General features: G+C 45.6%; 1 protein-coding gene and 1 long non-coding RNA gene across 7 annotated transcripts in view; one reads left to right on the plus strand and one right to left on the minus strand.

Moving 5' to 3' along the window:
* Positions 1-6698: 6698 nt before the first annotated feature.
* Positions 6699-20217, minus strand: LOC103098341 (uncharacterized). Its single transcript, XR_460941.3, has 3 exons — positions 19750-20217; positions 19324-19413; positions 6699-10112 (listed from the first exon to the last, which is right to left on the minus strand). It is a non-coding gene; the product is annotated as an uncharacterized LOC103098341 (long non-coding RNA).
* Positions 20218-20234: 17 nt separating this feature from the next.
* The window catches only part of EPS15 (epidermal growth factor receptor pathway substrate 15), a 103649-nt gene continuing 98060 nt past the window's right edge, over positions 20235-25823 (plus strand). For all 6 annotated transcript variants that reach the window (XM_056815159.1, XM_056815160.1, XM_056815161.1 and 3 more), the window contains exon 1: positions 20235-20461. In XM_056815159.1, the coding sequence (XP_056671137.1) occupies positions 20429-20461 (33 nt within the window). In that variant the 5' untranslated portion in view covers positions 20235-20428. The remainder of the gene's footprint in view (positions 20462-25823) is intronic.

A 25823-nucleotide genomic window follows, 5' to 3' on the forward strand; every position in this document is an offset into this window, starting at 1 on the left:
TGTCTTTGTGCGTTTTCATCTATGATAGATGAGTGTGCACAAAGATACTTGTGTGTGAAGGAGATTTAAGTGGAAAAGTCGATGCACAGAGACAGTCCCACTCTCTCGGCGTTGGAAGCCTGGGTCCAGTGGCACAAAAGTCATTACACCTGGAGACTTCCTCAGCTGCATTGGATGGCCGTGTTGTCCTTTGTTCTCCAACACGCCCTGAGCACTCCACAGTGCTTTGCTGCATCGCCCTCTCAGCCGTTGAACCATCTTATTGGTTTCTTCCATCTGTTCCGCTGAAGCAGTCTTCACATGCTGGGTGAGCAAAGCCCTGGTTCACCAGGGGTCGACGACCCGATGGCTACCCTCACAAGGTTTGGCTGGCCTGCTGAAGCCATTGCCTGGGGTGTGGCTGCTGCCGCATGCTAGCAGCTACTGGGAGCCACAAGTGAGTTTATCTTGTAAACATAATCAACTTTTAAATTACAATAATTTGGGGATAAAAAGAAAAGAGAACAAAACCAATGATTGCTAGGCACATTGACAAAAAGCCAATTAGGGGGTAGTCCCCTTCCACATAAAAGTATACATATAAAACAAATGCATTTAACCCCCCCCCCCCCCAGTTCAAATCACCATATCCCAAAGTTCACTCTGGATCATCTGGTGCAGTGTGTAGTTTCTGAGGGCATCTTCCCGGCACCTTCTCCAAACAGTTCATTTTCTGGATTCAGGGAGGTAGCATATTTCTTATCCTAAAATTACTCTCAAAAGAATTTAAACTTTGCATTTTAGAATAATATATCCCCCCCTGAGGAGGACAGTGACAAACACAGGGATCACTTAGGGATGCATGGCTGAGTTATGAGGTATATGAATCAATTGGCAAGAGAAATAAAAATGTAATCTATGTGATTCAAGGCCAGTCACCTAATCCCAGTTGCCTAGCCCTTACCTTTCTTCTGCCTTGGAACCAATATATAATATTGATTCTAACATGGAAAATAAAGGTTTAATAAGGAAGAAAAGAAGCATTACTTCAGCCCCTCCTACATGCCAGGCATTGGGCTAAATACTTACAAATATTTCATTTGATCATCACAACAATCTTGGGAGATAGCTTCTATCTTCTCTCCATTTTACAGTAGATGAAACTGAGGCAAACAGAGGTAAAGTGACTTGCCCAGGGTCACCCAGATAGTAAGCATATGTGGTGGGGCTTCCAGCCAGGTGTGAAGTGAGAGTGGCTGCTAGATGAAGGTAGATAGTTCATTGGGTTCTTGACCTGAGTCACTGCCCTAGAGTAATGCTGACCTAGTTTGGGTCATACCTTGAGGTCCCCCCCACAAAGATATAGATTATATGAGAGAGTAATTGATGAGTGACAGCAGATCCTGCCAAACTTCCCTGAGAGCAGATGCCTGGCAGGACTGAGAGTGGAAAGTGCTTATGGTACCCCTGACCTCCCTGGTCCAGCTATAACCTCCTGCCTCAGTCTCTATGGCAACTGACTCTGGTTCTCCACTGCTTGTGTGATAGCCCGAGGGTGAATCTCTTTCAAGTTTGTGACTTGAGAAGCTTTAGCCTGAGCCATCTGACCTAAAGTTGAGTCTATCTCAGGCCCTGACCTTGAGGAGCTTGGGATGGTGCAGGAAGAACAGTCTCCATGGAGATACAGGACACAAACACAAGCCACCACATGACCTATAGGGAAAGGGACAAATACGTGTGAGGTATGGGATGCTCTGCTTTTAGAGGTTGAGGAAGATAAGGCCATCAGGGCCCTGTAGGAATAGTGCAGCTTCCAGGAGGAGGGAGCATGTGAACTGGACATGGAAGGCAAGAAGTGGGGAGAGGCCCCAGTTTATAACAATTGAACAAATGAGGACTGATAAGAGTTACTTAGATGGTTTTCCTAACATAAAAGGAAATTTTTGTTAAAAGGGAGCAAGAAGAGAATGGAAAAGAGGGACAGAGATGCAAGCATCGCTGAAACAAAGGCCCATACCAAGTGAGCTGTTCCCTTCCTCTAAAGCAGGGAGAAGTTTTGAGGAGGCTATGGAACAAGGTCTGCCTCAGGAGGCTGTGGTCTCTCTCAGAGGGCCAGGTGCCAGCCACCCTGAGGCTAGAAGTTCTAAGGACAGAATGCCAAGCTGTCCTGGAAGCCTGAAGTAACCGATGGACATTAAAAAAAAACCCTTTACCTTCAGTCTCCGAATGAATACTTTGTATTGGTTCTAATGTAGAATAGTGGTTAAGTGACTTGCCCACACAACTAGGAAGTTGTAAGGTGACATTTGAATCTAGGACCTCTTATCTCTAAGCTTGGTTCTCTATTCCCTGAGCTACCTAGCTGCCCCCAAATGAAAGACTTTTGAAGTGTTTACTCAGGACTCTAAGGGCTGTCCCCAGAGGGAATTAGCTTTCTTGAGAGGTGACATTAGGATTAATTAAACCATAGGGCTAATGAGGAATTTGGAGTTATTGAGATCTTAGCCGCTAAGGACAGGGTAAAGAATAGTGGGTAAGGTTTCTTTATGGCCAGACAGAATTTTGGGAAGAGTGCTAGTTGGAAGCCTGAGTCAGTTGGGGTTTTTCTAACTGCCAATGGTCTCCTGGAGGTTTTCCCTAGGAGGAGTCTAACTGTGTGATGGTACTGCTTACCACTATGTTATTGGATTTTTTGAGCTATATGCCATTAGTAGTGGGTGTCCTTTCTGATGAAGATGGTACTCTCCTACATCTTCAACCAATTTAAAGAATTTAAACTACAGCAAATAAGATTTAATGAATTAACCTTAAAAGTGAAATACCTGGAGTCTAAAGTACAGAGGAAAATGGTACTGATAAACAATAAGGCACAACTAAATTAGGGAAAGAAATGGCAGAACTAGAGAAGAGTGTGGGCATTTTTTTTCCCTTTAAGAGAGATTCCACTATACAAACTATTTGACAGAATAAGCCAAGAAGGGGTTCTACCAAATTCTTTTTACGACACAAACATGGTACTGATCCCAAAGCCAGGCAGGTTAAAAACAGAGAAAGAAAACTATAGACCAATCTCCCTAATGAATATTAAATAGGATACTAGCAAAAAGACTCCAGCAAGTCATCACAAGGGTTATCCACTACGATCAGGTAGGATTCATTCCAGGAATGCAAGGATGGTTCAATATTAGGAAAACCATCCACATAATTGACCATATAAACAAGAAAACTGACAAAAATCACATGATTATTTCAATAGATGCAGAAAAAGCCTTTGACAAAATACAACACTCATTCCTATTGAAAACACTAGAAAGTATAGGAATAGAAGGGCCTTTCCTAAAAATAATAAACAGTATATACCTAAAACCATCAGCAAACATCATCTGCAATGGGAAAAAACTCAAAGCCTTCCCAATAAGATCAGGAGTCAAACAAGAATGCCCATTATCACCTTTATTATTTAATATTGTACTAGAAACACTAGCAGTAGCAATTAGAGAAGAAAAAGAAATTGAAGGTATTAAAATTGGCAATGAGGAGACCAAGTTATCACTCTTTGCGGATGATATGATGATTTACTTAAAGAATCCCAGGGAATCAACCAAAAAGCTAATCAAAATAATCAACAACTTTAGCAAAGTTGCAGGATACAAAATAAACCCACATAAGTCATCAGCATTTCTATATATCTCCAACCCAGTTCAGCAGCAAGAATTAGAAAGAGAAATTCCATTTAAAGTCACCCGAGACAATATAAAATACTTAGGAATCTATCTGCCAAGACAAACACAGGAACTATATGAACACAACTACAAAACACTCTCCACACAATTAAAACTAGATCTAAACAATTGGAAAAACAGTGATTGCTCATGGGTGGGATGAGCTAACCTAATAAAAATGACCATTCTACCCAAACTTATCTATCTATTTAGTGCCATACCTATTGAACTACCAAAAAACTATTTTACTGAATTAGAGAAAACCATAACAAAGAAGAATAAAGGATCAAGGATATCCAGGGAAATAATGAAAAAAAAAATACAAAGGAAGGTGGCCTTGCAGTCCCAGATCTCAAACTATATTACAAAGCAGCAGTCATCAAAACAATTTGGTACTGGCTAAGAGACAGAAAGGAGGATCAGTGGAATAGACTTGGGGTAAATGACCTCAGTAAGACAGTCTTTGACAAACCCAAAGACCCCAGCTTTTGGGACAAAAATCCAGTATTTGATAAAAACTGCTGGGAAAATCTACAGTTTGGTATTGTATTACTGTTATTGCAAATGTTTGCATTTTTGTAATTATGATGTTTTTACTTGCAATTCTGCAAGGATTTTATTTAATGTCTTTTTTTCTTTTTCTTGAATTTCTATTTCCTGTCTTTAGCACAGGGTAGTATAGAATAGGTATAGTATAATTAGGATAAGCAGTAGAGAGTGAAGGTTAAGATAAGGACTATATTTAAGGAATAGAATAATGGTTTAAGTATAGATTAAAATAACATGGTTTACTACAATATATTTGGAAACACAAGATTTTCAAACTGATCTCAAGGGGGAAAATATTAGGTTTAATTAAGCCATAGTGCTGATGAGGACCATTTGGAGTTATTGGGATCTTAGCAGCTAAGGACAGGGTAAAGAATAGTGGGTAAGGTTTTCTTTAAGGTCAGACAGAATCTTAGGAAGGGTGCCAGTTGGACTTCTGGGTAGCCTGAGTCAGCTGGGGTTTTTCCAACTGCCAACGATCTCCTAGAGGTTTTTCCCTAGGAGGAGTCTGGTGTTTCTGTTCCCTGGAACACTGAAAAAACCCAGTGGCAGGTGAAGGAGGAGAACAGGTTAGAATTTCCGGAATAAGTTTGTGGGGGAAGTTAACAGAAAAGAGAAAGAGAGAGACTGTTTTTCCTTTGTGTGGCTGCTGAGAGGGCTAAGCCATTTTGTGGCCCGCTTAGACTAAAAAGCCTAGCTAGGCCCTGAAGGGCCTAAAGAGAGTAAATACCCAAACTGATTTAAAGCTGAAAGAGATCTAAGGAGACAGAAGGAGACTGTGTTTTTCCTCTGTGTGACTCGAGACAGAGGCAGCTATTTTTGAGGCCTGTTTAGGCCCAGAAGCCTGATCTGGTCTGAAGAGTGGCAGTTGGCAGATTTAGAAACATACATAGACAGTAATTTGTTTATAATTAAGAGGATTAGTAAGTAACATAGGTTATTTAGTATAGACCCGGAGAATCAGCATAGATTAAGGAGCAATAAGAAGGCTCAAGGAAAGGAGCATGAAGCAAGTTCTCATGAACTAGAAGGGAGTGGGTAAAAGTTTAGATCCCCTTTTAGATTTAGGGAATCAATCCTAATCTTCAACCTTCATTACCTTTCCTTACCTTTCCTCAAACCTTTTCCAATATTTATTTAAATAGAGGTTTTTTTACATCTGTCTCCAGCAGTTATCCTTGTGTAGGCCAAAACAGTTACACGGAGCTTCAGTAGCCACAAGTTATTAGGCATCTTCCTGATCTATTACAAGCAGTAAAAGATACTGTGTCCAATTTCCTCCCCATAACATTCCTGGCCATTCCTATTTGTATCCATGAGGTGCTTAGGCATTTAATAAATGTTTTTTCACTAGCTGATTGGCCTTTCTGGTGATCTGAAAGCATATGTTAGTGATATTATGATGGAGAGGGGATATCATTTTTAGGCACAGAAATGCACACTAGATATTTCTGAGGTGCCTTCCAACTCTGAAACATCCTTACACATTAAGAGTAACAAAATAAAATATGTATTTTTACATTTAATTATGGTGTGGAAGTACTGAGGATACAAAAAGAAAAGGGTCATTCCTGCCTTCAAGAAGTTTACAGTCTAGGAGGCAGCTGAATAGTTGAGAGCCAGTCCTAGAGATGGGAGGTCCTGGGTTCAAATCTGGCCTCAGACACTTCCCAGCTGTGTGACCCTGGGCAAGTCACTTAACCCCTACTGCCTAGCCCTTACCACTCTTCTGCCTTGGAACCAATACACAGTATTGACTCCAAGATGGAAGGTAAGGGTTTAAAAAAAAGTTTACAGTCTAAAGGGAGTGTATATATATACACTCCCTTTAGACTGTATACACACACACACACACACACACATATGCATATATAGATATTATCCAAATAGACATATAATTTCTATCAAATGAACACAAAGGGGCAGCTAGGTGGCTCATTGAATAGAGAACCAGGCCTAGAGACAAGACAAATCCTATTTGTGTGACCCTGGGCAAGTCACTTAACCCTCATTGCCTAGCCCTTATCTCTTTTCTGCCTTGAAACCAATATTTAGTATTGATTCTAAAACAGAAGGTAAAGGTTTAAAAAAATGAACACAAAGTAGTTTGGGGAGAGAAGGCACTAGCTCCTGGGGCAGGGGAGGGGAGGAGGGGGTCAATAAGGACTTCCTATAGAAAGCAGCACCTGAGTTGAGTTTTGAAGGAAATCAAGAATTCTGAAAGGTGGGTTGAGACAGAAGCACACTTTCCAGGGTACCAAGTTAAGGGCAAGGTCTTGTTTTCCTTCTTGTCTTCGCCTCCTGCTGAGGAAGTACTTCAGTAACTGTAAGTTCCTTGTTTCATTCTTTGTACTTTTATCTCCAGTGCCAGGCACAAAGTAGCAACTTCAAAAAGACTTGTTGAGTGATTGATATGTTTCTCCCCCCCCACCCCCCCACCCCCCGCCAAATTCCTTTCCAAGATCTTAGTGTTCCCAACTTGAGGCAAGGGAATTTATGTACCATTCCCCTCCATGATTGTCCCCTCACTGGCCCAGAGAATAAAAATTTCTCCAGGAAACAAGAGTTCCTTCACTGAGTCCAGCTGAAATACTTCATCTTAGTGGGAAAGGTAACCATCAGAATTTGAAAACCACAAACCTTAATGGGTACTCCCTCAAACTGGAAGGCCTCCCAATATGGCCTCAGTGATGTACTATGTATCTGAGAATGCCCTTATTTGCTAATTCTCTCTCATTCCAAACTATCTTGGATTTGTTTTTAGTTACAACGTAGTTACACTTATGGATATATTCTTTCCTTTGATAGGACATGAACAAACCCCTTGAAAGCAAGGATTGCTTTACTTTGACTTTGGAGTCTAATGTCTAGAACATTGTTTGGAACATGGTGAGCACAGGTATTTAATAAATGCTTGTAGATTGATTGAGGATCAGCTTGAACTCACCACCAGGGAGTTCATTACTTAGTGATGAGCTTTTTGGACTCTGGTAAATCATGAAACTGTTTACTAATTAATTGATTAATCAATAAACAATTCTCAATGATCCTTCAACAGACACTATACTAGATAGTTGGGGTCATTTCAGTTGTGTTCCCATTTTTGGATTTTCTTGGCAAAAATACTAGAGTGGCTTGCCATCTCCTTTCCCAGCTCATTTCACAGAAGAGGAAAATGAGGTAAATAAGGTTGTGACTTGCTCAAGATCATAAAGCTTATGTGTCTTAAAACTGAATTTGAACTCAAGTCTTTTTGACTCCAGGCCCAGGGCTCTATCCACTGCACCTCTAGCTGCCAAGTGCTGAGGATAAAAGACAAATGTAAAAAAAAAAAAGGAGCTTTCATTCTAGCAGAGGAGATTACGTAGACATATGTAAGTATATACAAAATAGATACAAGGTGATTTGAGGGGAAATGCTGATAGCTAGAGATGCCCAAAAGACCTCATGGAAGGTGAGTTTGTAAGAAAACCAGGGATTTTGAAACATAGAGGTGAGGAGAGAATACATTGGAAGCATGGGTGACTATCAGAGAAAATGCACAAAGGCAAGAGATGGAATTACATGGATGAGGTGTGACAGCAAGGAGGTTAGTTTAGCCATGCCTTGGGGTGGGTGGAGAGGAGTCATGTGCAATAAGGATGGAAAGGTATGTTGGGACCTTCTTTTGACAAAAAAAAAATCTTAGATTTTATCTTAGAAGTAGAATGCCACTAGAGTTTAGTGAGTAAGATTGTGACATGAGGAGACCTGCATTTTGGGAATGTCACTTTAGTGGTTGGGTGAAAGATGTATTTCAGTGGGAGGAAATATGTGGCAGGCAGACTAACAAGGAGACCAACCATTGCAATAGCCCTGGTGGGAGGCAAAGAGAGACTGATCTGGGGTGGCAGTAGTATGAGTAGAGAGGAGGTCTATAGGAGTAGTAGTAGGGGTATAAACATTGAGGGATGCTTTAGAGCCAAAAACAGTAAGATCTGGCAACTGATTGACTATGTTAGATAAAGGCAAGGAATTGAGAATGATCTCAACATTATGAACCTGAGAGCCTGGAAGAGCAATGAAGTCTTCAATAGAAATAGGTAAGTTTAGGAGGTTGTCACTGAACACAGAATTTCTATGTCCTACCTTGGTGAAGTGAGCACAGGTGATATCCATTTGCTAAAGCTCTGGGAACACTAGTTAGAGTTTAGACCATAGAACAAACTCTTTTGCAGCTCAGTAAGAACTGCTTCAGCTCTGCTCTGCCCTGACAGACTGTGAAAGCTAGAGGAGGAGGAGGGAATGTGTTGGATGAAGAACTGGGGCAGGCAGGGTTCTAAAGAAGCTTTATATTTGCATGGGTAAAGACACATTGAAAAATAGAAATACACATAAGTGAGGCATAGCTGCTTAGCAAGAACTGATTGATTATCAGGAGGTAGAGTTTTTCATATCCTAAAGGGGAAAAAAGCTACAACACAAAGTTAGGGACCAAAACCTCTTGTTCCCCAAACTCTTAGCCTAATTATTGAAGCTTCCAGTTTCCCAGAATGTGGCCTAGTTAGAGCATCCCTGGTGAAGAGAGCAGCTTTGTTCTAAGGGTAGCCTAGCCACTGGCTGGCCATGTGATTGAGAGCAAGCCACTTAATTTGGAGGTGCCTCTCCCTTCCCATCTTTAAAAACAAGATAGTAATTACTCATGGCAAAAACACTTTGAAATCTTCAGATGAAAGATCTGCAGGGATGACTAAAAATATGTTTCAACAGCATCTTTTTCTTTGGTTTGTCTTTTCTGGGACCCTCTAGCACAGGGGTTCTTAATCTCTGGGGTTTGCAAGCTTGTTTTGAAAAATATTTTAACTATATTTCACTCTAATTGGCTCCCTTTATAATCCTGTATACTTTATGGATTGAAAACCAGTATTCCCAAAGGTCCCTTGGCTTCATCAGCCTGACTGCCTAAAGCATCTATGGCATAAACAAGGTTAAGAACCCCTGATCTAACAGGAAAGAGAAAAAAAACAAAGGAAGGAAAGAGGTCAGTAAACAAAACTGATTCTATCCTTTTGGCAGTCCTTCTATCTTGTGTTATAAGTGCAATCAATGCTTGTTCCATCTAGTACAGAGTTCAATATTACCCGTAACCTGGTCAGTACATTGACTGGCCCAATGACATTATTAACCACAAAGTGGGACAAAGGCATATGTGGGACAAAAACTGAGCTACTTTTGAAAATATGATAAGTTTGCTGTTCTGGCTGTTTGGGCCCTTCCTATTTCCTCTCACCCTCTGCTTGCTTGTTGAGCAAGCACTGGAGTTAGAATGATGGACTATGAAGAGCACTGACTGGTTTTAGTGCCACACAAGATAGCTTTGAGTCTCTGCTCTGCCATTGTGTGGTCTTTACCTCAGTTTTCTCATCTGTAAAAGGGGGATGAGAATGTCTGTATTACCATCTGTGTCACAGGACTATAAATTATGAAGTTATGTATAAGTGTAAGTGATTATTCTTTTGCATTATGAACTACAGAGGCAGCTAAAAGGAGGAGTGAATAGAGTTCTAGGCTTGGGATGAGGAAGTCATGAGTCCAAGTTCTATCTTTGACAATGCTGGCTGGGAGACCTTGAACAAATGTGTGCTAAGTGAGAAGTCACATTTTCTCCCTTAGCCTCAGACTTCTCATCTGTAAAATAAGTGGGTTGAACTAAGTAACCTCAGAGATCCTTTTTGTCTCTAGATCCATGATTTTAAGTCACTTGCCTTCCATGGACCTCAGTCTCTTCATCTGTAAGATGAGTGGGTTGGACTCCATGGCCCTTTCCAGCTCCAAACCATGAAGAGTAGCCATTTACAGATATTGCCCATCAGGTAATATGACCTAGTAGAAAGAATAATCACAAGACTTAAATGGGAGTCCTGAGCTTACTAGCTGTATGTACGTGCATGTATGTATATGGCTCCCAACCGGTACTGGAGAGAAGCCTCATCTTTCTCTCCTAACTCCAGCCCTTCCTCACCAGTTACCTGCTTGGAACCCTCCACCTGGATGCCCATAGGAGTCTCGGTCTCATCACAACTAAAACAGAGCTTGTTATCTTCCCTTCATCTAAGCTGTCCCTTTTCTGAACTTCTCTCTTTCTTGTAAGGGCACCTTCAGGGCACCCAGGCTCCCAACCTCAGAGTCACCCTTGACTTGGCATTTTCCCTCACTCCCCCCCTTCCCACAGGAGTCATTCAGTTCCCAAACCTTATCATCCCTCACATCTGGCTCCTCTCCATTCACACAGTTAGTTTATGATCTCATTACCTTTATCTGCCCCATGGTAGGACCCTCCTAATGAGTCTTCCTGGCTCCAGGCCCTCCTTTCTCCAGTCCATTCCCTGCAAAGCTGTCAAAGTCATCTTTCTAAAATGATTGCACCCTGCCACTCCCCTATATAAGAAATTTTGATAGCTATTACATCTAGGATAAAAACCGAACCCTTCAGACACCCAGAATGGGCCACTAACCTTTGATTTCTGATTAATTTCATTTGATGTCCTCTTATACCTCGTATTTCAGCTAGCCTGTTTGTTGTCACTGCCACCACCACATAGAATTCTTTTTTTTTTTTTAATAAAACCCTTACCTTCCGTCTTGGAATCAATACTGTGGATTGGTTCCAAGGCAGAAGAGTGGTAAGGGTAGGCAATGGGGGTCAAGTGACTTGTTCAGGGTCATCCAGCTGGGAAGTGTCTGAGACCAGATTTGAACCCAGGACCTCCCATCTCTAGGCCTGGCTCTCAATCCACTGAGCTACCCAGCTGCCCCCCCCCCACATAGAATTCTATCCCTTAGCCTATGTACTGATTATGACTATTCCCCCTCTCCTCTACCTCTTTGAAACCCAAGCTTGCCTTGCAGCTCAGCTCTAATGCCCCCTCTCCCAAGAGGCCTTTCCCAGTCCCCACAAGCTATAAATGTCCCCTTCATTTTGTATTTGTATACTATTTTGTACTGACTGTCCACCCCCACCCCCCCAGAATATAAGCTCTTTGAGGTCAGGGACTATTCTATTTTTGTTTTTATATTGCCATTGCCCCCACTCCTGTAGTGCCTAGCACAGAGTAGCCACTTAATAAATGCCCATCCATGTTGCTACATCATCAAGGGCAATAATAATGTTGTTTCTCATCTGCAGAATGGGGGAAATAATACTAACCCGATTATGGTGGAAATACTCTCCAAATGTTAGAGTTCTATGGAAGGATTAGTTGTTATTAGTGGAATAAGGGGTGCTGTGCCATGTGCTGGGCTGGAGTCAGGAAGAGGCAGGTCCCAATGTGAGGGTCAAAAGACCTGGATATGAATGCCAGATACACTACTTGTTGCTTATGTGACTTCTGGGGGGCTCAGAGGAGTTCAAATGGGGGGCCCCTTTAAATCCTATTATCTTCTTCTGAGATATGCTCAGCCAGTATCTGGAATCATGAGACCTGGGATCCCAGGGAGGTCAGTCATGGCATGGTGGCTGAGAGAGTGATGGACTTGAGCTAGGGTAGATCTTGCCTCAAACCAGACTCAGATGCTTAACTTGCTATGTGATCCTAGACATGCCACTGAATTTTTCTTAGCCTCAGTTCCCCAATCTATAGAATAGGGATAATAGCTACCTCATAGGGTAGTTATAAGGATCAAATGAGATAAGCTGTAGAAAGGGCTTTGCCAAATGCTAAGTGCTCTATAAATGGTAGCTGTCGTTATTAGTGGAAAGCCTACTGAGTGTGGAATCAGGATAGAGCAGGGTCTGAGTCCTGCCCTTTGACACTTGCTAGCTAGATGGCCTTGGGTTCATTACTTGACCTTCTGGTATTTCAAACAAGTCCCTAGGACTTCTCTGCTGAGCCCACTGAGCGGGGATGGGAGTATCCCCTACAAATAGAAGACATAGATTTCTTCTGCCCTTCTGGGACTGTGTTCTGGGAAAGAGTTCTATTCATGACTCCTGCACAGGTATTCTGGCCCAGCAGGTATTACCTGTATTGCAGAGATGAGGAAATGAGACCCAGGGAGCATCCTGCCCCCACCATCGCCAAGCCTTGGAAGTGGCCGAGGTGGGAGATGAACCCAACTCTCTCCTGCCTCGAGTCCCCTCTCTTCCCTGTCATCCTGATTACCATGGGGAATGGGAAAGGTTATGAACCTAAAGTTTTGGTCTCTGAGATTCTGCCTAATAATAGCCCATGGGGTTGACCATTCTGATTTTACTGATGAGTCAACCAAGAATGTGAAGTAAGTTGCTTAAGTTCCCAGAACCAGTTACAGATCTCAGCACCCAGGTCTTCCACTTCCACCCTGCTGTTTCCCTTCTCTCCCAATGTTGGGGCCCCAGAAAAGGACCCAACAGCTCTGTAACACAATTGTCATTTTTGTGCAGCTTTCTTCCCCACCCTGCCCCCACTGCCTTTCCAGGCATATGGCTATGAAACTGACCACTGGGACCCAGGAGCCCTTCCTCCTCATGGCTTTCCATCACCATGATGGAAGTGAAAGTACAGTTGTTGTTGGGCTTTGGTAGGGGAGGGGCATCTTATCCTGGTTTGGATAGCAGAGCTTAACCCTCCCCCCTCCTATAAATAAAAGGAGTGCTTTGTGTGCCCTGAGATAACAGCTTCTTCCAAAAGAAGCCCCATAGGCACAGGCTTTCCTTCAGACGCAAGCCCCAAGACAGTGGTCCTCAGTTTTCTCACACTGACATCTCAAAACTGGAGTGTTCCTTAGTGCCTGAGCTGATAGCAGCCTATAGCTCTGAGAAAACAAAAGAAAACTACAGATGACAAAGAAAATTCTGTGTCTGCATTGTTCCCTTAGCCTCCTCCACTCCCTGGGATGTATGTGCAAGTGCACGTGTTCCTGTGGGAGCTTGATTCCTCATCACAAACCAGTGAGGGGCAGGAGGGCAGGCAGAGCTCTTTGTGGCTTTGTCCATTCTGTTGGTCAATAATCAGGACAGTTCCCATTTATAGAGCACTTAAGGATTACATGGCATTCACAATGACTATGTGAAGCAGTGTGTGCCTTGAAAATGGGGTCAGAGGGGGCAGCTAGGTAGCATGGTGGATAGAGCACCAGACCTGGAGTCAGGAGAACCTGGGTTAAAAATCTCACTTCAGATACTTCTTAACTGTGTGACCCTGGGTAACTCACTTAACCCCAATTGTCTAGTCCTAATCACTCTTCTTACTAAGATAGAGAATAAGGGTTTATTTTTTAAAAAATTAGAGCTGCAGATGGACTTGGAAGATGGGGTTGAATTCTAACTTTGGGTATTGTGATAAAGGATGTAAAAGATTGCAATTTTCAAAACTGTTGCAAAAAACTGAGAAATGCAAACCTTAGGAATGATTGACAGTAGCATGTGGCCAAGGGTCACATGGGAGCTTGAGCCTGAGGGATCTAGGTAAAGATTCCACCTATCCAACTGATTTCTTCTCTCCTGAAGAAGTTGAGATGAAGGCCTGAAGAGGATTTTCCCTGTGATCAAACTGAGGAAGGAGTTTTTCCTGGATCTGGCTGCTGGCAGCATCAGTCTTACTTGGACATCAGGACTTACTTGGACATCTAGCAACAAAAGATCCTGGCTCTATTTGATTTTGGACTCCTGCTGTGAGATTGGGATATTTGGGAAGTTAAGGTTTTAGTTTAGTAACATAGTTAATATAGTTTAGTTAGTTTTAAAATAAGAATAAGTATATCCCTAAATCCTTATTCCTTTCCCTTCCCAAATAATAAAGCAAGAATTTATTTATATGTTTTTCCTCTTGTTTCTCCCTTACCCCAAATCCTACCTTAACAATATTTACTACTTACTTGTGTGTGACTCACTTAGGTGACTAAGTCACAAAACCAGTAAGTGTCAGAGACTAGATTTGAACTCTAGTTTACTAACTCCAAGTCTATCACTTTTCCCATTACGCAGTGATGCTGCCAAGAAGCATCCATTATTGGATTTGGGGCAGGTGCTCTGCTAAGTGGGCACTGTGCTAATCTTGTGGATGGGTTATCCTCAGTATACTCCAAGATCAGTTAGGTGGTGGAGTGGATAGATCATGGAGCTTGGAATCAGGAAGATCTGAGTTCAAATCTGGTCTCAGACACTAGCTGGATGACCCTGCACAAGTCACTTAACTTTGCCTCTCAATTTCTTAATTGTCAAATGAGCTGGAGAAGGAAATGGCAAATGCTCTAGTATATTTGCCAAGAAAACCCCAAATGGAGTCACTAAGAATTGGATAGACTAAAAATAACTGAATTGAACTCCAAATCAATTAATTTAGACACCAAATTATAAGTTCTTTGAGAGGAAGAATTGATCCTGATTACTTGTATGATCTTGAGTGAGTACACTTCTTTGGGATTAAGTTTTGTCATCTATAAATAAAGGGATGAGACCTAGATGATCCCTAAGATTCTTTCCAGCTATAGTCAGTCAACAGGTATCTAAAAAATTTCTCCAGTTGTATTTTATTGCATTTTCCCCCAATTACATATAGAGACAACTTTTTTTTTAATGCTTTCTGATATTTTTCTATCAAAAGTCTTTCCCTCCCACCAATTTCCTCTTCCTGAAGTGGCAAGCAATCTGATATAGGCTATACATGTACTATCATGCAATGCATATTTCCATATTTATCATGTTGTGAAAGAAGACATATCCCACATATAAGAACATACTCAAGAAGTTTGAATAAAAAATTTTTCCCCTTTCCCCTCTCTTTCTTATTTACCTTTTCATGTTTCTCTTGATCTTTGTGTTTGGTTATCCAACTTTCCACTTAGTTCTGGTCTTTTCTTTACAAATACTTGGAAATCTTCTATTTTGTTGAATGCCCATACTTTCCCCTGGAAGTATATTGCCAGTTTTGATGGATAGGTGATCCTTGGTTGAAGACCCAATTCTCTTGCCTTTCTGAATATCATGTTCCAAGCCTTACAGTCCTTTAGTGTGGAAGCTGCCAGGTCTTGTGTGATTCTGATTGGTGTTCCTTGGTATCTGAATTGTCTCTTTTTGGCTTCTTGTAGAATTTTCTACTTAGCTTGAAAACTCTTGAATTTGGCAATTACATTCCTGGGAGTTGTCTTTTGAGGATTTAGTGTAGAGGGTGTTCTATGAACTCTTTCAATGTCTATTTACCCCCCTTGTTCAAGAACATCAGGACAGTTTTCTTGGGATGATTTTTTTTGTAGTATGATGTCAAGATTTCTGTTTATTTCTGGCCTTTCAGGTAGACCAATGATTCTCAAATTGTCTCGTCGTGATCTGTTTTCCTGATCTGTCATGTTGTCAGTGAGATATTTTATGTTTTCTTCTATTTTGTCAGTCTTTTGACTTTGCTTTATAAATTCTTGCTGTTTTTGCAAGGTCATTTTCTTCCAGTTGCCTAATTCTGGTCTTTAAGGACTGATATTCCGCTATAATCTTTTGATTTTCCTTTTTGGTTTGGTCTATTCTGCTTTTCGTGGCTTCCAGCTGTTTCTCCAGTTGGGAGTTCTTGTCCTTTAAACTGTTATTTTCTCTTTGAATTATTTTCCACTTTTCTTCCATCTTTTTGATAAGTTCCAATTTAAATTCTTCAAGAGCTTGTGGACAATTTCCATTTTTGGGGAAGGTTTTGGGTTTATTTGAATTTCCTCCTGTATTTCTTCTGTAGCCTGGGCTTTTCCTCTGTAAAAATTTTCCAGGGTCAACCCCTTCTTCCTGTTTTTCTTGGAGGGAGGTTGTTGCTCCTGGGCACAATTTGCCATCACTATGGAGGTTTTTCCTTCCCTTTTTAGTCAGAAATCTGAGTAAGATGGGCAGGCTCTCTGTGTATGGAGTTAAGGAGCAAGGATTTTGCCTGAGGCAAGCTTTCGAATCTCCGTAGCTTCGCTGTTTGCTTCCCTTCTCTGTGCTATCTTCCCATGAGCGCCCACGGTCTGTGCTCTTTAGCTTGCTGGGGTTTCAGGTGTAGATGCTCTCAGGGGTAGGTCTTTGGTGGTCTTAGTCAGTTCCCAAGGACCTAGAGGTGCCCCTTGCTTACTGGTTCTGGTGTGCGCTGGCTCTGACTCTGGCTCCGTAGGTGGGGTGGGGGAGGGTAGGTCAGCTTGTGGTTTTGATGGGAGCTTTTCCACCCCCCTGTAGTGTGGAAATGCCCAAATCCCATGTACCTTCAATGCTGCACCCTACTGTAGAGTCCCTTTGTTCTTATGAATTTTGTTTTTTTGGTCTTTTGAGGTAATCGATATCGGTGGGTGCTGAGAGGACGAGTCTTGCATCTAGACTGCCGCCATGTTTACCCGGAAAAAACCATACTTATGAAGTAAAGTGAAAATGGTATGCTTTGATCTGCATTCAGACTCCATCAATTCCTTCTATCACAATGAATAGCATTTTCCACCATGTGTCCCTTGGAGCTGTTTTAGATCCTTGCATTATGGATAGTTTAGTCATTCACAATTGGTCATCATACATTATTGCTATTATCATGTACAATGTTCTCCTGGTTCTGTTCACTTTACTTTGTATCAGTTCATGTAACTCTTTCTAGGTTTTTCTGAAATTATCCTGTTATTTCTCTTTTCTCCTTTCCCCTCTCCCCTCTCTCTCTTTTCTTCGCTTTCCCTCATCTTCTGTCTCAGAATCAGAACTAAGGATCTGTTCCAAGGCAAAAGAGTGGAAAGGGCTAGGAAATTGGGGTTAAGTAACTTGCCCAGGGTCACATAGCTAGGAAGCATCAGAGGCCAAATTTGGACCTAGGACCTCTCCTCTCTAGGCCTGGCTCTACCACTGAACCACCTAGCTACACTTGTTTGTCATTTCTTGTGATTATATTCATATACCACAGTCAGTTTAGCCATTCCCTAACTAATGGGCATCCCCTTACTTTTCACTTCTTTGCTACTACACAAAGGGCTGCTATAAATATTTTTGAATAAGCAGGTCCTTTTCCCCTTTCTTTGATTTGTTTGGGATACAGACCTAAGAGTGGTATTGCTAAATCAAAGGTTATGCAAAGTTTTATGACCCTTTGAGAGTAGTTCCAAATTGTTCTCCAGAAAGGGTGTATCAGTTCACAGTTCTACCAACAGTGTATTAATTTCCTAATTTTCCTATATCTCCTCCAATACTTATAATTTTCCTTTTTCATCATAGTGACCGGTGTCAACAAGCATTTGTTAAGCATGTGCTTGCCAGGGCAGTACAAATAGAGCGTCAAAAAAAGGGAAACAATTCCTGCCCTTGAGAAGCATAGTTTGGTATCTTAATCTAAGACCTGAAGACTCTAGAATACAAGTACATGTATAGTTAGGCACATAAAAGATTCAAGGCATTAGCAGCCGGGGAGATTAAATCAATACACATTTATTAAGTGTCTACTATGAGCCATAAACTGTACTCCATGTAGAAGGTGATATTTGGACCTCATCTTGAAGGAAACTAAGGATTCAAGAAGCAAGTGGAGGCAAGAATGGAGTGAATTCCAGACAAGGAGAATTTCTAGTTCAAAGGTGATGAAATAAAAGATGGAGAGTCACATGTGAAGAATAGAGAGGCTAAGCGGGCTGGACCATAGGATGCTGGGAAGAGAGGTGGGAGTCAAGCCATAAAAGTATTTAAAGGCCAAAGAGAACATTCTACAATCCTGATCCTATCTTTGGATGTTTCTCAGTGCCCAGGATGGTATTTAGGTCTAGTTGGTGTTTAAAAATGATGCTCACTGATAATACTCCAGATCGTATGTTTTGAAAACATATGTGGAAAATTGTTATGACATGTAATTGGTAAAATAAATAATAAATTAAAAATGAAATTGATCTTCATGAATGAATGCAGAATGAAATAAGCAGAACTGGGATAACACTGTACACAGTAACAGCAATATCATGGGATGATTAACTGGGAAAGGCTTAGCTACTCTCAGCAATGCAATGACCTAGGATAATTCTGAAGAACTTACAAAGAATGCTATCCCCTTCAGAGAAAGAGTCATAGGAGTCAGAATGCAGATGAAAACATCATTTTTCACTTTAGTTTGTTTTTGTTTGGGGATTTTGGTTTTATAGCAGTTTCTCTTACAACAATGACCAATGAAAGTATGTTATGCATGATAATACACATATAACCCAGAACAAATTGCTTATCATCTCTGAGAGGGGAGAGGGAAGGGAAACAATTTGGATCTTATAATTTTGGAAAACCTACCTTGAAGATTGATATTATATGCAACTGGGAAAAATAAAATATCTTTAAAAAAGAAAAATAAAGTTCATTCAGTGTGTGTAATAATCAGCACATCTCTGCTTTTTACAAGCAAAGCAAAGTTAAAGAATAGAAGTATGATGAATCAAAATAGGAGCTCATAGTTTAGCATTTTTGCATCATTCTTTTTAATTTTTTTAAAGCAGTAAATGGGACAATGGTTTAACCTTGGGTTTTCATTGGAGAAGTTAAAATTTTGTAAATGTTCTTTTAAAAGAGGAGCAGGCATTCCCTACAGAGGAACAGGAAAGCAGAATGACTAAGAGAAGGCGTCAGAAGTCTAAGAGAAAATGCTAGAGTAATGACAGGGCTCTTGATAGTGGTGGTGGTGGTAATGGTGACTGGCCCAGAGGAAGGTCCAGGGCATTGTGAAGAAATGGGTAAAAATCACTCAGGACAAGGAGGCAATAAAATACTCGAGCATGAAAGAGTTGACGGAGAGCTCAGCAGCCATCTAGCCCAATCCATATACCAAAGGAATCCCAGATATAAAATACCTGATGTTATATCTGATGGCCAATCATTCAGAACCCTGTTTGGAGAACTCCAAAGAATAAGAAATCCTGGGTTTGAATCATCTGTAAAATGGACTAGACCACCCCGAAAATCCTACTGAATTTCAACAAGAACCTACTATGTGGAGAGTCTCTGATCAGCAAACAGGTGTGCATAAAGTTTAAAATAATACCCATAAATTACATTTCTTAATGTGATTAAGGAATCTATCTGAGGAACCAGACAAAAACCAAACCAAAAAAGAAGAGGTCTCTGCCCTCAAGGAATTTACATTTTACTGGGAGAAGACAATACCTTACGATTATCTCTGGTTAATTTGCGAGGAAGGCTCCAGCAGCTCTGAAGGTGGTTGGGGGATCCAAGAAGGTTCCTAGGAGATGGAGGCTGAATTGGGAAAGAAAACAGGGACTTAATGGACGAGGTAGTAGCATATTGAGTGTGTAAGAGGAGAAATACAGACTAGGTTGGAGTTAGGTGGTGAAGAGTTTTTCAGTGTCAAACAGAGGAATTTGTATTTCTCTCCAGAGGGAAAAAGGGGCTCCCGGAGTTTACTGAGCAGGGAAGTAAAATCCCCGGGACAGTGGAGGGCAGAGCCTGGCCACAAGCGGGACCAATCAGGAGGTAATTGCCATCAGTCCAGGTGACGGGGATGGAGTGCCTAGAGTAGAGGGGGTGCTGTGTGAATGGAGAGGACACGTGGTAAACGCCCAAATGGCAAACCTTGGATCTTGTCTGGCCATGTGGGACGCCTGAGAGTGACAAGTCGAGGATGCTCCGAGGTTTAGACAGTAATGAGACAGTTCAGAAAAGGGGTGGGGTTTTGTGGGAGGGAAGAGGGAGATCATGAATTTGGGCCATTTGAGTTGAGATTCCCGGGGGATAACTAGTTTAAGATAATCAAGATCTCCCCCAGTCGGTCCTGAGGTGGTGGGAGGGGCAGGAAGGTGACCTCGAGGCGCGCTCCGACCCGGGTTTTCTGTTCCGCCAGGGCACGGGGCTGGTAGTGAAAGGGAGGGGCCGGGTGGTAGGCCGGCCGGGAGGAGTCCGGCTCCGGTTCGGGCTCGTTGTGTGGAGGCTGTGGCAGCGCGTGTTCCCCACCGGGTTTTCGGGGCGGCCCGGGGCCGAAGGGCGGGGAACGGGATGCGTAGGCGTGCACGCGCGCGCCTCTGAGTGAGGGCGGGAGAAGCAGGGTGTGAGGGCGGGGGCGGGGCCGGGCCAGGAGGGGCGGGGCCACGGGAGGGAAGTTGCTGAAGTTGGCTGAGCCGCCCGGGCCTCGCCGCCGCCCTCTAGTTCTCTTCCTTCTCCCGCTCGGCCACCGCCGCCGCCTCAGCCGTCCCGAGCGCGTCCGCGCTCGCCTCTTTACCCGCCGCGGCCGCTCGCCGTGCATGATGGAAACACCATGGCTGCGGCGGCCCAGCTCTCCCTGACCCAGGTAACAAGGCGGGCTTGCTTGGGCGCGTCCCCGCCCCGTGCGCGCCCGCGTGCCCGCGTCTCCTCCCCTCCCTTCCCCCCCTGTTCCCCCCCTTCGCCCAACCGTCCCGTCCCGAGCGCGCCTGAGTCGAGCCGTTCCGTCTCGTCGCGTCCCGTCGGGTCCCGAGCCGAGCTGCTCGGAGCGCCCTTGGGCCGAGCTCAACTGTCCCGCCCCGAGTCCCGGAGCGCAGCTCGGCCCCCTGCTGGGGACCCTGGCGGCCGGCTTCCCCGGGATGGGGGTGGGGTGGGGGGAGGTCGAGACTTAGTGACTACAAAGGGCAGCCCCTTCCCCAGGACTTGGGGATACTCATTCCAGAATGAGGAGCTGAGGCCGGGACAGCGCCTGCCCAGGACATCCCCTTCCCCAGCGATCTCCATCCTAGGGTCATTCATTTAGAGTGGGAGGGGGTGATGGGGGCAGGGACTTAGTGCCTGCCTAGGGTAGCCCCCTCCCCTACCCCAGCCTAGAGTCGTTCTTTTGGAGTGGGAGGGGATGGGGGGACTAGACCACTCCCTTCCCATTACAGAAGGGGAAACTGAGATGAGGAACCGGGAAGGTACTTAAATGTTGCTCCACCGTCCGCCCATGGCATCCCCCAACACGCTGAGCCCCCACTTCATCATAAGGTCTAAGAGCTGGAGGAGGGCAGTTCCTGCAACGTTCTCTGAGCCCTTCCCCCCTCCCCCCAAGATATAAACTCCTTGAGAGCAGGAATTGTTTGTGGTTGTCCTGGTATCCCCTGGACTTAACACTGTACACAGGCACACAGTAGGCGCCTAATAAATGGCTTCTCCGCACCTCTAGACCCGTGCCCTTACTGACCCTGCCCAGAAGAGGGAACTGAGCCCCAGCAAGAGGTCCCCAAATGGACGGGACCACCTTGGGCTCCTCCCCTTGGCGGACAGGAGGGACCCCAGCAGCTCTTGGAGCTTCCAGGTCAAATCCAGAGGCCTTGGGGGAGGGGTCTTCTCCCTCAGCCTCCCTTACTTTCCCCCAGAAGCCCTTTGTGCCCTCAGCCTGCCCTTTTCTGCATTGGAAGGGTTCAAGTAGTTCCTGAAGGATGAGAAATGGACCTCTGTGGGGCCCCTGCAGATGGCCCAGGCTGGGTATGGAGCTGTTTGTCCAAGTCACCGGCCAAGCCTTTCGCTCTTGCTTTAGAAAGCGAAATCAGGCCTTGAATGGCCCTTTAATAAGCACGTTGCTGGCACAGTCCAACATTTATTTCTTAAGCCTTTACCTTCTGTCTTAGGATCCCTTCTAAGACAGAAGAGCGGTCAGGGCTGGGCCATGGGGGTCCAGTGACTTGCCCAGGGTCACACAGCTAGGAGGTGTTGGGCGCCACATTGGAACCCAGGTTCTCCGGACTGCGCGGTGCTACCCTGCTGCCTCCAGCGGTTCTGTTCCAGTGTTTTGAGCAGTGTAGGATGAGATAATGATTTTCCTGTTTGTTTGAATTCTGACCACATCTCCGTTCCCTTAATCTTCTCCAGCGTTGTAGGCAATGGTGTGATGTCATAACGTTGCCACGGACAGGAACTTAGGAGTCCAGGGCTGCCCTGGCGCCCCGTCTTGTTCGGGTGGGTCCCCCTGTGCCCCGGCTGTTGGACCCCAGCGGCAGGTGCTGCCTCCAGAGGAGGAAAGGGCCTCCCCAGCCTCGTTAGAGGACGGGCAGCAGCCTACACCCTCCAGCGAGCCTCTCGGTCTGTGCAGGGAGAGATGGGAAGAAAGGCCCTTTTTAAAGATCAGAATAGAGGGTCAGAGAGCAGGGAACCTCGCCCAGTGCCGTTTGAGGTTCAGCGACTTGTCCACGGGGTCCCCCTCCAGACTGTCTTCCCCTCCCGGGCCTGCTGCTGGAGCTCGTTTTAGGGGGTTTGAGTTCTGGGGTGTCTGGGGGACCCTCCCAGCTCAGTGGTCGTCCTGTCTGGACGTTGGAGGGGCTTTGCTCGGTGAGGCCGGTGTAACCGAGGGCCGTGCTTGCTCCCTGGCTGTGGCCCTGCAGAGGCACTGAACAGACCCATAACCCGTTTCTGTGAAATGGGCACTTCCGGTTTCTAAGGTCTCCGGGTGACATGCGGCCCTTGTCGCGAAGGCGCTTTGGAAGAGCCTCCGTCCGGCGATTCGCTTTCTGCGGGCAGCTAAAGGGATACTAAGTGGGGGAGACACATTTCTTTATGAAAAAAGATTCCTTTAGAGCCTTCTGGCTGCCTGCCTGCTTCTCTTCCAGTCCCAGGAAGGAAAACAGGAGGAGCCGACGAGCGGCAGCCGTGGAGTGGGGTGCGGCGAGCCCCTGGGGTCCCCCAGGGGTCTCCTCCTGGGCCTGTCACGCGCTGGTGAGCCGTTGTGGGGCTCGGGCCCCTCCCTTTTAGTTTGGAGGTTCTGGGATCCGACACCTCAAAAGAGCCCTGTTCGGAAGACCTGGGATTCCAAGCCGTCTCTGACACTCGTGGGCAGGATGGCTGCCTTCTCTCCACGTGAATGTCTGCCTCTGGAGAATGGGAAGAGTCAGAACGGCTGCACGGTCAGCCTCAGCACGTGGTTTTGGCGTGGTCGCTTTTCACTGTTGGCTGACTCTGGGACCCCGTCCTGGACTAGTGTGCCGTGTCTTTCTCTGCCTTGCAAGGAGGAGGAAACTGAGGCAAACAAAGGCAAGTGACTTGCTCAGGGTCACCCAGCAAGCATGTGTCTGCCTGCCTGCAGGCCGGGGGCTCTATTTGCCCAGGGAGTGGTTTAGGAAGTCTTCCGAGGACCCGGAAGCCAGTCCTGCTCCATTTCACAGAAAAGCAAGCCTGTGCGCTGTGCTGGGGCGCCCTGGGAAACAAGGCCCCCTGTGGGTCCAGGGCACGAGCTGTGTTTTGCTGGGCTGGGGAGCAGGATGGACCTGGATGCAGACACCGCAGCGCACATAGGAACATTCTCCAGCCTGTCCTCGAGGCCGTGGGGAGCCTTTCTAATGAGTGTGTGGTGGAGTTACCTGCTGAGGAGGCCTGGACACCTCTCAGAATTTCGTCCTCCCCCTTTCCAAGTTCTTTCTGGAACAAAACTGGGGCTGGGGCATTTTCCTGCTATTTTAACAATAAAAGAAGTCATTTCTAAAAATGATTATCTAGTATTTTCCTGGAACTCCTTTTTTTTAAACCCTTCCCTTCCCTCTTAGAATCAGTTGTATTGTATTGGTTCTGAGGCAGAAGAGAGGTTAGGGCTGCCCAATGGGGTTAAGGGACTTGTCCAGCATCACCCAGCTACTAGGAATATCCGAGGGGAGATTGGAACTCGGGTCTTCCTGCCTCGAGGTCCAGCACGCTCTCCCACCTGGCACTCGGCTATCCCCGGTGGGAGAGTCCTTCTGAGACCCTCGTGGAGACTCTGCGAGGCTCATCCAAGGCGCTCACAGCTCCCCACACGCCCAGGGTGCCGCGGCTTCATTCACTTACAAACCAGCGTTCTGGAGGTCCAAAGCCCAGCCGCCTTTTCGCGTGCTCTGACTTTAAAACGGCCGTGTTCCGCCTCCTTCTGCTTGGTCTAGTAGTTGTTTATTGGCATAGTTAAACGCTGTTTCAATGAGGAAGTCAGAGAAGTGGAGGCAGCCTGGACAAAGGAGGTCGTGGGCTCCCGCGTGGCCTCTGCCTGGGAAGGGCTCGTGAGTCTCCGTGCTGAGACAGAGTAAGGGTTACAAGAAGAAGAGAATGGCCCGAGGAATGGCCGTGGGGCCGGGCAGCACCCCGTGGCCTCCTCGTGGATGGGAAACAACTCGCCAGGGAGGGCCAGGCCCGCGTCGGACATTTCCTGCCTCCCCTCCGGCCCCCCATTGCTAGGTGCTGGGCATTGGAAGTAGCCATCCTGTGTGCCCCCGCGAACACAGCCAGACTGGGCCACGATCACCCAAGCAGGCTCTGGGGCAAACGGGAGGCCTGTCTGGGCACATCGGGGAAAGGCCCCGGAGGAGCCTCCGGAGCCAGGGGGCTCTCTCGGTGGCTCGCTTTGAGGGTGCGCTGCTGGTATTTCTCCTCCGAGAAGTCTGCCGACGGCCGCCCGGACTGCTCTTCTGGTAGAGGAAAAGGGGAAGGCCTCGCCGAGGCCCAGCGCTCAGGAATCGAGAGTGGCTTCCGTGGAGGAGGGAGAGGGGCCCAAGGGAGAAGAGCTCGCCTGCCCCGTGGTCGGGAAGCTGGGCAGGGGCAGAAGGCCTCCCAGAGAAGAGACAGGACTGGGGAGCCTGTGGAGCTGCCTTGGCCAAGGGGGAAGGGGAGGCCCTAAGGAGGATAGAGCTGCTTTGTCCTCCAAGGAATGGGAGCACGTATAGGAAGAGGCCCAGCAGCAAGGAAGTGCGGCAAAGACTTTGGTGAGGCCTTGCCCAGGGCCCCTTCCCCAGAAAGAACTTGTATTTCTTGTGTGTGGCCTTGCAGAATAGCTTGCTAGCCCTTGGGTGGTGTGTTAAAAGTTTGCAAAGTGCTTTACAGTTATCTCATTAGATCCTCACAACAACCTTGGGATTGGAGGTATTGTTACGTCTCCATTTTACAGATGAGGAAACCGAGGCAGATCGTTCAGTGACTTGCCCAGGGTCACACCCTGTCTGAGGCTGGATTTTCACGCACTTTCCTGACCCTGAGTCCAGCACGTTCTCCACTGGCCATCCAGCTGCCTTTTATTTGTGTAATTCTCTCCCCCGAAGCTCCTAGAGAGCAGCGACTGATTGATTTTTGAACTTGGGTCTTCCTGATTCCAAGTCCAGCACTCTCCACTGGGCCACCCAGCTGCCCCTCGGATGGTTGCTAATTCAGTGCTGAGATAAAGAGGGAGAATTCTGCCGTCTCCCAGGCGTGTTCCGAAGACCTAAGGGAGAACCTCCTGCACTGCCCACAGAAGGGCCCTCGAGAAGCCGAAAACCAGGGGCGGCTCTTGTGCTGAAGGCTGCGGGCAGGGGAGAGAAGCCCGGGATGAGGGAGTGCTTCCGCGGTGGAGAGGCCTTCCATTCGCCTGCTCGAGGGTCCTGTAAATCTGCTCCAGAGAGCTTTTCCTGCCCAACGCCAGAGGTAGAGCTTTTCCCAGGTGTCCCCTCAAGCTACATTCCTAGAGCGACCGGAAGGAAAAAGGCTGTTGAAATCCCCAGAAATGAAAAGGGACAAAATCCAAGAGAGGAACCAGGAGAAAAGCCGCAGGTCCTCTCTTCTGTTTCTCTTCCCTCTCCCCTTCCCCCGTTCGCTCCTTCCCCCCTTTCTTTTCCCTTTTCTCCTCTCACTCTCTTCCTCCTCTCTTCTGTTTCTCTTCTGCTTCTTTTCTCTCTCCCCTCCCCTTCTCTCTCTCTTTTCTCTTCCTTTCCCCCATC

The sequence above is a fragment of the Monodelphis domestica genome, chromosome 2 (assembly GCF_027887165.1).
Source record: "Monodelphis domestica isolate mMonDom1 chromosome 2, mMonDom1.pri, whole genome shotgun sequence".
NCBI classification, from domain to species: Eukaryota; Metazoa; Chordata; class Mammalia; order Didelphimorphia; family Didelphidae; genus Monodelphis; species Monodelphis domestica.